The 17689-nt window shown below is 48.4% G+C and overlaps 1 protein-coding gene across 2 annotated transcripts in view; it reads right to left on the reverse strand.

Moving 5' to 3' along the window:
- slc15a5 (solute carrier family 15 member 5) overlaps positions 1-17689 on the reverse strand; it is a 66801-nt gene that overhangs the window by 34273 nt on the left and 14839 nt on the right. Inside the window, exon 4 of one of the 2 annotated variants that reach the window (XM_072471726.1) lies at positions 5045-5137. The exons of the other annotated variant lie outside the window; for it this stretch is intronic. Within the exon in view, the coding sequence (XP_072327827.1) occupies positions 5045-5137 (93 nt within the window). The remainder of the gene's footprint in view (positions 1-5044; positions 5138-17689) is intronic. 2 annotated transcript variants of the gene reach the window in all.

A 17689-nucleotide genomic window follows, 5' to 3' on the forward strand; every position in this document is an offset into this window, starting at 1 on the left:
TGCCCACCGTTCACCCATATACGTGGCTAACCGAGTTGTGGAGCCCGTCAATGACAAGGTGCCCACTCCCTGGTTGATCTGGTCAAAGCTGTGTTGCGCCATTACCGAAACAGCCACTCCTGTGTCCAACTTCATCCAGAGCAAATGCCCATTGACCTGCACCGGAATACGGATCAGGGCTATGTGGCGCGCCGGCCTCATCCTCAGCCTCTACTGGGTCATCCAAACGTAAGGCCTTACCACAGGGCCGATGCCTACCATGACCAGGGCGACTGGCTCTCCTGCCGCCACCGGCTACATCTGGTCCGATGTCAGCACTTTACACAGGGGGCGGAATCGCTGTCAGCGGAGTCTGGGGACGGTGGGCGGTGTGGCGTCTGGACCCATGACCAAAGGATGGAGTCGCTGTTGCGTTCCTTCCGAGCCATAGGTGAACCACGCAGGGGGTGGCACTGGACAGCATTCATTTCTGTACCCTGTAACTCTTTAACATCTCGTGCCACGCTTTCTTGAGAAAGGGAGATTTGTAGCGCTTGTTGAAACAGGAGGGATCTTTTGACCAGACGTTTCTTCTGCGTTTCATTGTCATTTACCCCGCAGACTATACGATAATGGAGCATATCTGCTAAAACAGTGCCGTACTCACAGTATTCGCCGATCTTGCGAAGTCTCAAAACAAATTCTACGATGGACTCCCCGGTGGACCTCTCCGCCGTATTGAACCTGTGACGCTGAACGATGATAGATGGGGTTGGGTTGAAATGCTGTCCCACCAATACGACGAGCTGATCGAACGTCATTGAGTCGGGCGCCGCCGAAAACATGAGGCCTGATCACTCCAAGTGTATGCGCTCCGAAGGTTATATATCCTGGGATGTGGAGCTGCCAATCCTCCACCTCTCTCAACAATGTCTCTGTGATCCACAACCGCCACGACAGACATTACTGGAAGAGTTACTGGACGCAAGCATACTAGATAAAGGAAACTGTAGCGACATGTATGACCGACTGGTAGAGAGGGCCGACACCGTACTGGATGCAAAAAAAGAAAGAAATGGGAGGAGAACCTGGGGATTGAAATAGGGTGGGGACTCTGGAGCGAAGCACTCCACAGGGTCAACACCACCTCCACGTGCGCAAGGCCTGACGCAGCTAAAAGTGGTACATAGTGCCCACTTAACAAGATCCCGTATGCGTAGGTACTTCCCGGAGGTGGAGGATAGATGTGAACGGTGCCAAGGAGGCCCGGCCAACCATGCCCACATGTTCTGGTCTTGCCCCAGACCACTAAAGCGAGGTTGTAGTCCAACCGAAGGCTTTAATAAGCTAGATGTTTCCGCCAGCAGCTCAGGTACAGAATGAAGGCTGCTGGGGTGGCACGGGCTCTTATACCCCGCCTAACAGGGCGGAGCTACCATACATCTTGACCAATAGGAAGCATACAGTTTCTACCAATGGTGTTCCAGCATTACCAGGTACCGTAATACCTCTACTAACACATTTACCCCCTGTTAAAAAAGAGTCCGGCGAGGGTGGTGGCCTGATACTACAAACATGGCGACGTGGTAGAATTAGTTATGGAGGTACCGTAATATCTCCGTACAGCGTTTTGTAACTATTTACAATTCTAATAACTATTTAAAATTTATGATTTAAATTTACAATTTAAAATGAAGCAATCAGTCGATCGGGGGCCCTGGTCGTCCTCTGTGATCATCGGAGCTTCGGTGGTGACTCCGGGAGCATGGCTTCGATCTCCGTGGCAGCTTCGACACCCATAGATGGCGCTGGTGGGGAAAACGGTTGACCTGGGAAGGGAGCGCATGCGGGGTGCGTCGGTGGGTGGGGGGGCCTAGACGGGCCGGCGGAAGGACCGATCCTCCTGTAAGGTGCCCTGGTGGAGGGGAGGGTGGGACTGGTGGCTGGGGTGTGCGTGGGGCTCCGGCGGGCACCAGGTCTCGTAGGGAGACCGTATCTCGTCGGCCGTCGGGGTACGCCACGTAGGCGTACTGGGGGTTAGCGTGGAGAAGATGGACCCTCTCGACCAACGGGTCCGACTTGTGCGCCTGACGAATGTGATATAAAATAGTTACTTTAGAGATATGAGTTAATGTAATGTAGAAATAAGCCACTTTGATTCTGGCAGGTAGAGACAAAGGGATTTGAGACCGCATGGAAAAAGCAGGAAGAGGTGTGTCTATGAGAGTGATTCCGCATTGATAGGGGCCGGAGAAAGGGATTGGAAGTGAGCCAATCAGAATAGATCAAACAAGTCAGGAGGGACATAGGATGACCTATGGGTGTCGAGTATGTGAAACTTGATGCCATTTGAATGTATGAGTACTGATCTCTTTGTCTGGGACCTTCACTTAGTTCCCGGGACTGCAGACAGCAACATGTTGTCTGTATCACTGTGGACTAGGTAGCTTGCAAGCTGAATAAAATAACTTCTTTTTACTTGCAAATCCATCTCGACTTTTATTGAGGCCAGACTGACGGAGAAAGAAATTTGGAAATCAACATTTGGTGCCGAAACCCGGGATTTCTCAGGGCGATCCTGATCCAACTGCGAAATCAGAATTAGACTGATTATGAACAGGAGGATGGGGAACAAAGGGCCCTCAATGTAGAACTGGAAAACGACCGCGCATTGATTGTTCCCCTCTTCTTATCGTCTGATTAGTCTGGTCACTCGCGGTTGGCACAGAAAGACCGCCTCGACGAAATCACAGGTCAGTCTGGGGATTAGCAATTTAATTGATGGGATTTCATATTGTTGTTTCGGCTTGGGTTAGGGTTTTGGGTTGATGTGACATCTCAAATGATGATTCAATTCCAAGTATAAGGGTTCAGAGGCTGATGGGACTTCAGTAATGAAGGTTCAGTCTATTATATGGGTTCAGGGGCTGATGGGACTTCAGTAATGAAGGTTCAGTCTATTATATGGGTTCAGGGGCTGATGGGACTTCAGTAATGAAGGTTCAGTCTATTATATGGGTTCAGGGGCTGATGGGACTTCAGTACTGAAGGTTCAGTCCAGTATAACTGTTTTTAAATCTGAAGATGGTTCAACTCTATGTGTGAGTGTTTTAAATATATAGTTGATTAAGCTAAAATTGTCTCCTTGGACTGTATTGGCGAAAAACGCAGTTCCGAGGGCTCGTTGAGATTGTGGGGAATGCTGCATATTGGTTGAAGCAGAAGTCTCTCAAAGGGTTAACAGCAGCCGGCAAAGTTAAAGACAGACAGTGCTTCTCACTCAGGCCTTGAGATAACAGCACCAGTCGCTAGTGTAATCGGATACCTTTCCTTTGAGTCAGTGAACACCAGCAAAGTTACGTTTTGAATTAATTAAAGGAAACCAGTGGGTTTCTCCACCTCTTTGATAAAAGTTATTATTTTCGAAAGCAATTGATTGAAATTGCCAGAATCTTAAGTTTTACTTACTTGAAATAAGGTTTATCTCATTTTATCTGGAGATTAATAGAAACTTAAAGAAGATCATGGACACCATTTTAAAAAGTGTCAATCTGGAGATGATAGTTGATTTTGCTAATACTTATGTGTATGTAAAAAAAAAAACTTGATAAAAGAAAAATTGTTAAGATAAAGAAATAATTAAGTTGTAAATGTTATACAAGTTTGTGTTAAGCAAATTGTAAATTTAGTTCTGAGTTGAGATCAGAGCTAAGCTTGCAAGTTGCAGTAATTCAATTTGAATTTTCAAACATTTTTAAGTTTTAAAAAAAAAGCGCAAGTAGAGGAAAGGCGCGGGTCAAACAAGAGATGAGCTACGTAGTTCAATGGCTGGCCTGGAATTGACAGAAAAAGAAAAATTCAATAATTTGGAAAAGTAAGCATATCACCTAAGTCTCTCCAAACTAAGCAGAAACCACAAGATTCGGGAACAAAGGAAGCTGAAACAACTTCTTTTGAAGAGAAAGAACTCCCCCTAGTGACAGGGAGAGACGTTGAAGTCTTGGAACAACCAGGGGAAATAGCTAGAGTGCCCCCTGGTGACATTCGGAGACAGTTACCGATTAGGAAGATGCGAAACCCCGACCCAGTGACTGCGGGAGCGAACCCCACGATAGACGTTTACTTCCCATGGACACCCAGTGAGATGATGGCTATTATGTCTACAATCCCAGATAGAAAAAATCTCCTGCTGCCTTCATGGATTCCTTGAGAACTACCATCTCAATTTATCAAGCTGATTCAAGGGACCTCTGGGCCCTAGTCCAGCAGATTTTAACCCCAGCAGAGTACTGCAATTATCTTAACCACCTGAATTATGCTAGTCATGCCGCACTCCAGCAGGCCTATGCGTTAGACGATGATAGGACACAGATCTTGAATGCGTTGAATAGCACATTTCAAAGGCCCATAAATCTTTCTGTTATCTTAGACCTAAAACCTAAGAAGACTGAAGAGCCAGAGGAATTTCTGGAGCGTTTTAATGAAATCTACCGGGGACAGTCAGGCGATTTGCTGTATCAAAATGGTCAGAATTCCCCTCAATACTGTGCTATGTTAATGCATTGCCTACCACCTTCTGTGGTTACTGCTGTGAAATGTAATAACATGAATTGGACAGAGAACGACCCTTCCCAGATGGCAAGGGCAGTCAGATTTTACTGGAAGGAGGGTGTAGGCCAAGAAGGAGGCTCAGTTACAAAGGTTAAGACTGAGTATGTAATGAAAAAGGATGATCTGCGACCCCAACAAGCGGCAGAAATGGTAGTTTACCAGCAGGAGCCCCAATATAGTGACTTTGGGTGGGTGGATCAGCGAAGAGGAGGATACCAAACCCACCCAAAGGGACCCTCACCCCCTTTTTATGGCCCACCGAACGAATCAATAGCTCTACAACCGCAGCCCCCTCTGAGGGGCCATTGGTCTACTGGAAGAAGAGGACGGGGCAGCCATGTCTTCTGTGCAATCAGCACTTAAATTACCATTATCCGACCACACGCAGCAATTGTCAGGGTTCCAAGGACAGGTGTGTGAGTATCCTATTTCTGAACCTGTGACAGTCACTTACGAGAATAGGTTTGCAGATCATCAGTTTGTAGTGACTCCTGGATTGGACTGTAACTTGTTGGCCCGAGATTTACTGTGTATCTTCCAGCTACAGCTAGAATGTGGAGATGAGGGGGTAACGGTTACATCATGGAGGATGAGACAACAGTGCTATATTTCTATCACCCCCCAGTGGTGGACGTTAGACATTGAACAGTCACTGCATCACGTTACCCTGGCCTATGACAGAACTGGACGAAACAGGGAGTTGGAGGACAAATACCGGCCATTACTTGAGACCGAATGGCCAGTCAAGGTTACAGCCACAGTCACGGGAAAAGAAGGTACAGCCGATTTTGTTACAATATCACCACATTTATGGCCACAGTCAGCTTCGGTAAGCCCTCATATTACACGTCAGGCCCATGACCAGTACCATGCCAGGGATATGGGGCGAATGGTCAGGAGGGCAGTGGATCATTCGGATCCAACAGACTACGCACTTCAAGTCATGCCGGACGGCACTATCATAAAATATTTTGAGGTCCCTGAAACGATTAACACTCGACTGCAGCATCACAGGGGACATGATGTGTTGGAATATGTCAATCCACAGGTCTGGGCGGAATACCCATCACAAGTGGGAAAGACAAATGTTACACCTATTAAGGTGATGATTAAGGATCATATAAAGCTACCTTCCATTCGACAATACCCCCTGAAATCTCAAGCTGCTCCATCAATAGATAAATTAATTCAAGAGCTGTTGAAACAGGGTATTTTGGTCCCTTGCCAATCAGAATGTAACACCCCCATACTTGCTGTGCCTAAACCAGCCAAACCAGACCAGTACCGATTAGTACAGGATTTACGTTCAATCAATGCCATCGCATAGCCATTACACGCTCTCACCCTCCAACAGGATATTACGGGGTATAGCTCCCACTCGGTCATCGCACTACTGAGGCAACTGCAGACTCAGCATCTTACCGCAGCTCGTCAGAATAGGTATGAGATATACCTTTTGAACAATCCACGTCTGACATTTAAATACTGTACCACTATCAATCCAGCCTGTTATCTTAGTGGTCCCCCTGTCCATGAAGACGCACCTGGCCACGACTGTTTAGCCTTGATTCAGGAAACTACCACAATAAGGGGCGATTTGAGTGACATTTCGTCAGAACAACCTGACATGATTATGTGTGGTCAAATATCCCACCGGGGTTTAGTTAATGACCTACTGCAGGCCCTCCTTATGCCCGCGCAGATTTCCGTTATTAAATGCGCTGCCCACACGAATGGTACAACCCCAGTTGACGTTGGTAATGAACGAGCAGATTGTGCAGCGCGAACAGCCGCGCAAATTCAGCAAGTGATGGTGCCTAAGATGTTAAGTCAGACTAAACGATCTACTATAAATATGTCTGCTTCTGACAAGTCAATGCCAACCATCCAAGACGTCATAAGGTTACAGGAGGACGCTCCTGAGAGTGATAAACAAATGTGGAAACGGTTAGGTTGTACATATGATTCTGTTTCCTCTTTATGGACCACGCCTGCACATCAGACTTGTATGTCTGATGTGCTGGCTTTATGGGTCATTGAATGTGTACACTTTGCAACTCATTGTGGGGCTCGAGGGACTAGTGATTTGTTGGTGGCACCCTAAAATGCAGGGGTTGGCCCAAAGTATCAGTAATCGGTGTTTGATTTGTCAGCAATATAACACCGGAAAAGGTATCCCTTGTGGGAAGGGGCAAACCCCGTTGCCCAGTGGTCCCTTTGAGACGCTCCAAATGGATTACATTGAGTTGGAAAGATGTCAATGTTATAAATATGTTTTGGTCATTGTGGATGTGTTCAGCAGATGGGTTGAGGCGTATCCGACTATCGATAATAAAGCTGCTACTGTGGTTAAAGTCTTGATGAGGGAAATCATTCCCCGGTACGGTATACCAGCTCAGTTAAGTTCTGATAATGGGCCTCATTTTATTGGACAAATTAACAAGGAGTTTTGCTCCCAGTTGGGCATACGCCAGCAGTTACACTGTGCTTACAGACCGCAGGCGGCCGGGTTGGTTGAGAGACACAATCAGACCCTCAAAACTAAATTGGCTAAATTAAGAGCAGACACGGGACTGACATGGCTTAAGTTGTTCCCCGTTGCCCTCTTCCAGCTGCGGGTTACACCTGCGGGACCGGCCCGGCTCTCTCCCGCCGAGATTCTTTATGGCAGGCCTCTTAGAACTCCCTGGAGCCTGCAGGTTCCCAGACTGGTTCAGTTTCATCAGATGACTGAAGAAATTACCACCTATGTTCTAGCCCTCACGCAAGTGCTCAAGGAACTCCATGGCCAGGTCCGCGCGGCTCACCAGCCATTGCCCCCAGTACCTAGCTCACTTTCAGTCCAGCCCGGTAGTTATGTCATGGTCAAAAATTGGACTAGGAAGGGGTCGGAGCCGCGATGGGACGGGCCCTTCCAAGTTCTCCTTACCACCCCCACAGCAGTTAAAGTGGAGGGGCGAAGTGCTTGGGTCCACCTACATCACTGTAAATTGAGTCCATCTCCACTACTGTAAAAGGTCGGATACTAACCTGCCTCCCTTCTCCAGTGCTATTTTACAGGTGTGGAGCATGATGGAGTGGCTACGCATCGTCTGTCTGATATTTGGCCTCACTTCGCTTGGCATGTTATTGGCGATGGACATGGAAAAGGGGAATATTATGTATCTGTGTAGCCCCAACCAATCTACAAGGTTACATCACCTCTGCAAAGGTGATGTTCTTCGCTGCCCCCATATACGAGGACATGGTATCGACTCATGGAAGGTCATCAAAGTTAAGGAGAATGCAGGAGTCATGAAGCAGTTGCACCGGTCCCGGCGATGGGAAGGGAACATTATATGGACATTGCCTTGTTTTCGGAATACATGTAAATTCGATTTTGGATGTGTTAAGATTGGTACAATAAAGGTAAAATCAGGCTGTCAGAAGAGTGTAGGAAGAGGCTATGAGAAAGAGAAAGGGACTAGAGAGAGGACGGGGCGTATGAGAAGAGAAGTACAGCTAGAACGTAGGTTACCGGGAGATACACTTAAGTTAATTAAAGGCCAAACTGAGGAAAACCCGGGTAGTATGAATCTCTTCTACCAGATTTACCACCGCTTGTATGGCCAGGGACGGGTTGTCTGCTACCCAAACCCCGCAGCGGTGTCTAGGTTATTTTCTGTTTCACCGCTTTGGGGCACTCCCCAAACGGTGGTTCATTGTCAGCATTCCAAACCACTGCCCGATCAGGTCACTCTTCCTTACGATCCGGGTTCAGCACCACCGGCTATTTGCCTTCCCCTTCCTCGGGATAATTCCCATTCACAGTACGATAGGCTGCGACGGTGGAGGGCGTATATACCTAGCCACTTCACTCCCAATAGGGATTCCCGGTCGTACGAGAATTGCTTCAGCAGTGAAGGATATGGCTGTTTGCTGGTAGAGGTGGACACAAATATAACATGTCTGTTTCTCACCTGTACGGACAGGAGGTGCCATATCACCCAGGCGTCTGGCCAATGCGTTTGTTACAACACCACTTGCGTTCCATTGAACGCCGGCCTCCAGCTCCTCTGTGGCTGGGAGAATGTCTCTCATATCACTGTTGGGACTAGGGCTTTCCGCATTGCTGGGCGGCCCGAATGGGCATTTCAAAGTTGGATAAACTGGGCTACTGGGGGGTCCTTACGCAACCGATATGCTGATTGTGATGCTAGCCTGCACACGGAACAAGGATACTACTTTTTATTTAATGGTACAGCGACCAACGTTTTGTCACCCCCATTTCCCCGCCGAATTGCTATAGGGACTCTAGTCCCTACCACAGTCCCCTACCCTTCGGCGTAGAACCTGCATAATCAGTTAGCATGCCGGGCAGTCTCTGCTGAATTTTGCGAGAACTGGAAAAAACCTCTTGCACCCAACCGGGGCCACTCAGCCGGGTGGGGCATTCTGAGCGTATTGACACTGGGAGGTGTGGGGGGTTCCTTGGCTGTCAGTGATTGGAATTATTTTATTTGCGGCCTTACCATCTTGGGAAATGAAACCTTGGGAGCCCTCGGGGCAATAACCAAGGAGTTGTCTCAGCTACGGTTGTTTGCAATGCAGAACTGGTATGCTCTTGACTATCTTCTAGCCCGTGAGGGTGGGGTATGCGCCATAGTACAGGGCAAGTGTATCATGGGAGTTCAGGACTTGACCGCTAACATCACTAAATTTATGGATCGCATACGGGATCACTTGGACGGGATGCAGGATCCTGGCTCTTGGGGTAACTGGGGATTTGGAGGATGGAAGGACTGGTTGATAAATATGGCCATGTATCTAGTGGTAGCTATCGGCTGCATCTTTGTGGGCCTGGCCATCCTTAAATGTGTGATGGGTAGAATGCGGGTGCACTGGATCAGATCACCGCCCCAATCACCGCAAAAAAAAAATTTAACTGTTAAAATCCATGAGGGTGAGGCAGATGAAGGGGGGCTAAGACAGGAATTGGAAATGCAGCGACGGATCTTTTTAGATGAGGAACCGTAGCTATGGATTGGATAGTTCGGTTATCATGGAATGATAAAAGGAGGGAATGACGAATGTGATATAAAATAGTTACTTTAGAGATATTAGTTAATGTAATGTAGAAATAAGTCACTTTGATTCTGGCAGGTAGAGACAAAGGGATTTGAGACCGCATGGAAAAAGCAGGAAGAGGTGTGTCTATGAGAGTGATGCTGCATTGATAGGGGCCGGAGAAAGGGATTGGAAGTGAGCCAATCAGAATAGATCAAACAAGTCAGGAGGGACATAGGATGACCTATGGGTGTCGAGTATGTGAAACTTGATGCCATTTGAATGTATGAGTACTGATCTCTTTGTCTGGGACCTTCACTTAGTTCCCGGGACTGCAGACAGCAACATGTTGTCTGTATCACTGTGGACTAGGTAGCTTGCAAGCTGAATAAAATAACTTCTTTTTACTTGCAAATCCACCTCGACTTTTATTGAGGCCAGACTGACGGAGAAAGAAATTTGGAAATCAACACGCCCGCACATGTTTTCGGAGCAGGATGGGTCTGGGTGCTGCCAGCCTGGTCAGGAGCGAGGTCTCAGAGGAGGACTTCCTGGGGAATACAAGGAAACGTTTGTGAGGTGTCTGGTTGGTTGTGGTACAAAGCAGTGACCGGATGGAGTGGAGGGCATCCGGGAGGACTTCCTGCCAGCGGAGAGGAGAGAACAGCGCCTTCCGTTTTGGGGTGTATGAAGCTCTCCGTGCTCCCAGAGTCGATTAGGCAGGATGTCTCGTGCCCGTTGATAAATACAGTCGTTGTTGCAGTTGAGAGTGTTCGAGGCCGGGACTGATCCAGAGTCACCGAGGCTAATCGCAGCAGTTGAGTGTTCTCTTCGGGCAGTGTGTGGTCAGCCGAGCTGGGGTCCTGGGGGTTCATCCAAGATGGCGGCTCCCATTGGTCGCACATGGCTGGGGGTGCACAAAATGGCAGCGCCCATCCCTCTAACGTGGCGTCCGCGGGACAAGATGGCGGTGCCCGAGGGCCGCACGTGGCCCGGGAGTAGGAAGATGGCGGCGCCCACTGGCCGCATGGTGACCGTGGAGCGGTTTGTGGTGGCGGTCTGCATTCGCCGCCGGAGACCGCGGCAACCGCACGGGCCTGGCATACCACCACAAAATGGCCCTTTTTACCGCATCCCTTGCAGGTGGATGCGCGGGCCGAGCAGCGCTGGCGGGGGTGCTTGGCCTGCCCGCAAAAGTAGCAGCGGGGCCCCCTGGGGTTGCCAGGCCGCCTTGCAGCACAAGCTTGTGGGGGGATGGGGGATGTCTCGGGGTCGGCTGCGGAGGGGTTCCACGCTGCCCAGGGGGCTGCTGCGCGGTCGGGAACGTAAGCGCGGGCGTTTCTGGAGGCCACATCCAGGGAGCCTATAAGGGCCCGTGCCTCCTTGAGACCTAGAGTGTCTTTTTCTAGCAATCGCTGGCGGATTTGGGAGGATAGCATACCTGCCACGAAAGCGTCCTGGACCAAGAGTTCAGTGTATTCGCTCGCCGAAACTTCCGGGCCGCTGCAGTTTCTCCCCAACACCAGGAGTGCATGCTAGAATTCATCCAGCGATTCCCCAGGGATTTGTCGCCTCGTTGCTAGCAGATGTCGGGCATAGACCTGGTTTACCGGGCGCATATAATGTCTTTTTAGTAGCTCTATGGCTGCATCGAAGTCTTCCGCTTCCTCGATGAGGGTGTAAATCTCCGGCTCACTCTGGAGTTCAGGACTTGCATTTTCTGTTCTCCCGTGGGTGTGTTTTCGGCCGTCCCGAGATATCCTTTAAAGCACGCCAGCCAGTGCTTGAAGACTGATGCAGAGTTTGCCGTGTGGGGGCTGAGTTGCAGACACTCCGGCTTGATTCGGAGCTCCATCCTTTTTAAAACTAGCTTATTAAATTGATGCACGATCAATGACCATTAAAGCGAGGTTGTAGTCCAACTGAAGGCTTTAATAAGCTAGATGTTTCCCCCAGCAGCTCAGGTACAGAATGAAGGCTGCTGGGGCGGCACGGGCTCTTGTACCCCGCCTAGCAAGGCGGAGCTACCATACATCTTGACCAATAGGAAGCATACAGTTTCTACCAATGGTGTTCCAGCATTACCAGGTACCGTAATACCTCTACTACCACACGGGGTACTGGACAGCCTTCTTCGAGGCAATGTCCGAAATGGTGGGGGTGAGGGTGGAGTCATGCCCAAAAGTCGCGGTCTTCGGGGTTTCAGACCAGCCAGATCTATTCCTGTGGAGGAGGGCGGACGCCCTTGCCTTTGCCTCCCTGATCGCCCGCCGTAGAATCCTGTTCAGCTGGCGGTCAGCAACACCACCCAAAGCAGCAGACTGGCTGTTCCACAGAATGTGGGAGCCATTCACCCAATTGTTCCGGGACCTGTTTGTGGCCAACGAACAAGCAGAAGAATAGCCCGGTAACCAAGAATCAGGTGAAAGTATCCAAAGCATGAGAGGGAGGGGTAGACTGGGAGGGGGGGGAGGGGGGGGTGGGTGGGGGGACGGACAGCTAAACCGAAGAGGAAAGAAAGGCGAACCACAGGAGGGGGAGGGGGGGAGGAGAGAAGGTACAGGGAACGAGAGAGGAGAACCACGGAGGTGGGGGGAAGGCAGAGAAATGACAGCCAGCAGGAGGGCACGGGATACAATAATGAACAGGGCATCTCCAGGAACAGAGAACAAGGAGAATACAGGCGAAGGACGGGAGGAAAGGCTGAAGCGCAGGTGAGCGCGAGACGACAACAGCAGCGAGATCCATCCAGGAGAAGCAAGTGACAACACCAACTCCAGACCCATTCGAGTATTGCCCACTGTAATTGTTTCTCCGGCACCCAAATGTATATTTACCTCCCCAGTCTCCACCGCCCCCGCTCCCTCCCCCCCCACAAACAGTCGCCTACTTATGTGTTGTAAATAATTTTGCCAGTTAGACCATAAGACATAGGAGCGGAAGGAAGGCCATTCGGCCCATCGAGTCCACTCCACCATTCAATCATGGCTGATTTCAACTCCATTTACCCGCTCTCTCTCCATAGCCCTTAATTCCTCGAGAAATCAAGAATTTATCAACTTCTGTCTTAAAGACACTCAACGTCCCGGCCTCCACCGCCCTCTGTGGCAATGAATTCCACAGACCCACCACTCTCTGGCTGAAGAAATTTCTCCTCATCTCTGTTCTAAAGTGACTCCCTTTTATTCTAAGGCTGTGCCCCCGGGTCCTAGTCTCCCCTGCCAATGGAAACAACTTCCCTATATCCACCCTATCTAAGCCATTCATTATCTTGTAAGTTTCTATTAGATCTCCCCTCAACCTCCTAAACTCCAATGAATATAATCCCAGGGTCCTCAGACGTTCATAGTATGTTAGGCCTACCATTCCTGGGATCATCCGTGTGAATCTCCGCTGGACCCACTCCAGTGCCAGTATGTCCTTCCTGAGGTGTGGGGCCCAAAACTGCTCACAGTATTCTAAATGGGGCCTAACTAATGTCTTATAAAGCTTCAGAAGTACATCCCTGCTTTTATATTCCAAGCCTCTTGAGATGAATGACAACATTGCATTTGCTTTCTTAATTACGGACTCAACCTGCAAGTTTACCTTTAGAGAATCCTGGACTAGGACTCCCAAGTCCCTTTGCATTTCAGCATTATGAATTTTGTCACCGTTTAGAAAATAGTCCATGCCTCTATTCTTTTTTCCAAAGTGCAAGACCTCGCACTTGCCCACGTTGAATTTCATCAGCCATTTCTTGGACCACTCTCCTAAACTGTCTAAATCTTTCTGCAGCCTCCCCACCTCCTCCATACTACTTGCCCCTCCACCTATCTTTGTATCATCGGCAAACTTAGCCAGAATGCCCCCAGTCCCGTCATCTAGATCGTTAATATATAAAGAGAACAGCTGTGGCCCCAACACTGAACCCTGCGGGACACCACTCGTCACCGGTTGCCATTCCGAAAAAGAACCTTTTATCCCAACTCTCTGCCTTCTGCCTGACAGGCAATCGTCAATCATGTTAGTACCTTGCCTTGAATACCATGGGCCCTTATTTTACTCAGCAGTCTCCTGTGAGGCACCTTATCAAAGGCCTTTTGGAAGTCAAGATAGATAACATCCATTGGCTCTCCTTGGTCTAACCTATTTGTTATCTCTTCAAAGAACTCTAACAGGTTTGTCAGGCATGACCTCCCCTTACTAAATCCATGCTGACTTGTCCTAATCTGACCCTGCACTTCCAAGAATTTAGAAATCTCATCCTTAACAATGGATTCTAGAATCTTGCCAACAACCGAGGTTAGGCTAATTGGCCTATAATTTTCCATCTTTTTCCTTGTTCCCTTCTTGAACAGAGGGGTTACAACAGCGATTTTCCAATCCTCTGGGACTTTCCCTGACTCCAGTGACTTTTGAAAGATCATAACTAACACCTCCACTATTTCTTCAGCTAGCTCCTTTAGAACTCTAGGATGTAGTCCATCTGGGCCCGGAGATTTATCAATTTTTAGACCTCTTAGTTTCTCTAGCACTTTCTCCTTTGTGATGGCTACCATATTCAACTCTGCCCCCTGACTCTCCGGAATTGTTGGGATATTGCTCATGTCTTCTACTGTGAAGACTGACTTATTCAGTTCCTCAGCTATTTCCTTGTCTCCCATCACAAAATTACCAGCATCATTATGGAGTGGCCCAATGTCAACTTTTGCCTCCCGTTTGTTTTTAATGTATTTAAAGAAACTTTTACTATCATTCCTAATGTTACTGGCTTGCCTACCTTCAAATTTGATCCTCTCTTTCCTTATTTCTCTCTTTGTTATCCTCTGTTTGTTTTTGTAGTCTTCCCAATCTTCTGACTTCCCACTACTCTTTGCCACATTATAGGCCTTCTCTTTTGCTTTGATGCATTCCCTAACTTCCTTTGTCAGCCATGGCTGCCTACTCCCCCCTCTGATAACCTTTCTTTTCTTTGGGAACCTCTGTACTGTGTCCTCAATTACTCCCAGAAACTCCTGCCATTGCTGTTCTACTGTCTTTCCCACTAGGCTCTGCTCCCAGTCGATTTTCGTCAGTTCCTCCCTCATGCCCCTGTAGTTACCTTTATTTAACTGTAACACCTTTACATCTGATTCTACCTTCTTTCTTTCAAATTGGAGATTGAATTCGACCATATTATGATCACTGCCTCCTAAGTGCTCCCTTACTTTAAGATCTTTAATCAAGTCTGGCTCATTACATAACACTAAGTCCAGAATGGCCTGTTCCCTCGTGGGCTCCATCACAAGCTGTTCCAAAAAGCCCTCCTGTAAACATTCAATGAATTTCCTTTCCTTGGGTCCACTGGCAGCATTATTTACCCAGTCCACCTGCATATTGAAGTCCCCCATGATCACTGTGACCTTGCCTTTCTGACATGCACTTTCTATTTCATGGTGCATTTTGTGCCCCCGGTCCTGACCACTGTTAGGAGGCCTGTACATAACTCCCATCATGTTTTTTTTGCCTTTGTGGTTCCTCAACTCTACCCACACAGACTCCACATCATCTGACCCTATGTCGTTTAGTGCTATTGATTTAATTTCATTCCTAATTAACAAGGCAACCCCGCCCCCTCTGCCCACCTCTCTGTCTTTTTGATAGGTTGTGAATCCCTGGATGTTTAAATGCCAGTCCTGAACCCCCTGCAACCATGTCTCTGTGATGCCTACCACATCATACCTGCCAGTCACAATCTGGGCCACAAGCTCATCTACCTTGTTTCGTACACTGCGCGCATTTAAATATAGCACCTTTAATTCTCTATTGACCGTCCCTTTTTGTTTTCTTAGTGTGGTGGACCATGGTTTACTGAGCCTTTCCATACACTGTGTCATATTTTGTGGGATGGGGACAATCGTAACCACTCTTGGGTTTTGTCTGTTCGTGTTTTTTTGTATTCCTAAGCAGCTACGCTCCCCGCTGATTACTTCACCTCTTGGTTCCCTGACTTTCCCTTCCCCCCCCAATCTTTAGTTTAAAGTCCTATTGACCACCCTATTTACTCTTTTCGCCAGAACACTGGTCCCAGCTCGGTTCAGGTGGAGACCATCCCAACGGTGTTGGTACCCCCTGTCCCAAAACTGATGCCAGTGTCCCATGAAAAGGAACCCCTCATTCCCACACTACTCTTTGAGCCATGTGTGAACTTCCCTTATTCTTGCCTCCCTATGCCAATTTGCACGTGGCTCGGGCAGTAATCCGGAGATTATGACCCTTGAGGACCTGTTTTTTAATTTGAATCCTAGCTCTTTATAATCTCTAAACAGGTCCTCTTTCCTAGACTTGCCTATGTTGTTGGTACCGACATGGACCACAACAACTGGATCCTCCCCCTCCCTCTCCAGTATCCTTTCAAGCCGGTCAGAGATGTCCCGCACCCTAGCACCGGGCAGGCAACATACCATGCGAGACTCTTTATCCTGCTCACAAAGGATACTATCTATCCCCCTGATAATAGAATCCCCTACAACTACAACTTGCCTATTTACTCCCTCCCCTTGAATGGCCTGCTGAACCATGGTGCCTTGGTCAGCTGACTCATCCTTCCTGCAACCCTGTTCGCCATCCACACAGGGAGCAAGTGCCTCATACCTGTTGGACAGGGTCAAGGGCTGAGGCTCCTGAGTTCCTGACTGCTGGTTCCCTTTACCTGCCTGACTTGCAGTCACACCCTGTTGTCCCTGGCCACTGGCAGGATTTAAACTACTTACTCTGACAGGTGTGACTGCCTCCTGAAACACAGTGTCCAGGTAAGTTGTACAGAGTTGCTGCTGTTGAACTGGTGCACAATACCCTACCAGTTATTCTATTTTATTTTTTATTTTATTTTTTATTAATACTTTTTTTTTGGTATGTTTGGGTGTGTCCTTCGCTTCTATATATATGTATATTTCTTATTCCATGTACATAACGGTAAAGATACTTTGTTGAAAAACCTAATAAAAACATTTATAAAAAAAAAAACAATGGGCGGGATTCTCCGCCCTCCCGCCGGGTCGGAGAATCGCCTGGGGTCGGCGTGAATCCCGCACTCAACGGCCTCCGAATTCTCCCACCTCCCAAAAACCGGCGTGGCGTGAGTCGCACCGCCAGCCTCGGAGAATGGCGGGGTCCGGCGCGACTCAATGGGCGCCGGGGCCGCCCGAATTCTCCAGCCCGCGATGGGCCGAAGTCCCGCCGGCCTGTAGCCAGTCCCACCGCCGTAAATTGGAGTTGGTCCCTTACTGGCGGGACCATAAGACCATAAGACATAGGAGCGGAAGTAAGGCCATTCGGCCCATCGAGTCCACTCCACCATTCAATCATGGCTGATTTCAACTCCATTTACCCGCTCTCTCTCCATAGCCCTTAATTCCTCGAGAAATCAAGAATTTATCAACTTCTGTCTTAAAGACACTCAACGTCCTGGCTTCCACCGCCCTCTGTGGCAATGAATTCCACAGACCCACCACTCTCTGGCTGAAGAAATTTCTCCTCATCTCTGTTCTAAAGTGACTCCCTTTTCTTCTAAGGCTGTGCCCCCGGGTCCTAGTCTCCCCTGCTAATGGAAACAACTTCCCTACATCCACCCTATCTAAGCCATTCATTATCTTGTAAGTTTCTATTAGATCTCCCCCCAACCTCCTAAACTCCAATGAATATAATCCCAGGATCCTCAGACGTTCATCGCATGTTAGGCCTACCATCCCTGGGATCATCCGTGTGAATCTCCGCTGGACCCGCTCCAGTGCCAGTATGTCCTTCCTGAGGTGTGGGGCCCAAAATTGCTCACAGTATTCTAAATGGGGCCTAACTAATGCTTTATAAAGCTTCAGAAGTACATCCCTGATTTTATATTCCAAGCCTCTTGAGATGAATGATAACATTGCATTTGCTTTCTTAATTACGGATCAACCTGCAAGTTTACCTTTAGAGAATCCTGGACTAGGACTCCCAAGTCCCTTTGCACTTCAGCATTATGAATTTTGTCATCGTTTAGAAAATAGTCCATGCCTCTATTCTTTTTTCCAAAGTGCAAGACCTCGCACTT

The sequence above is a fragment of the Scyliorhinus torazame genome, chromosome 13 (genome assembly GCF_047496885.1).
Source record: "Scyliorhinus torazame isolate Kashiwa2021f chromosome 13, sScyTor2.1, whole genome shotgun sequence".
In the NCBI taxonomy this organism is placed as follows: Eukaryota; Metazoa; Chordata; class Chondrichthyes; order Carcharhiniformes; family Scyliorhinidae; genus Scyliorhinus; species Scyliorhinus torazame.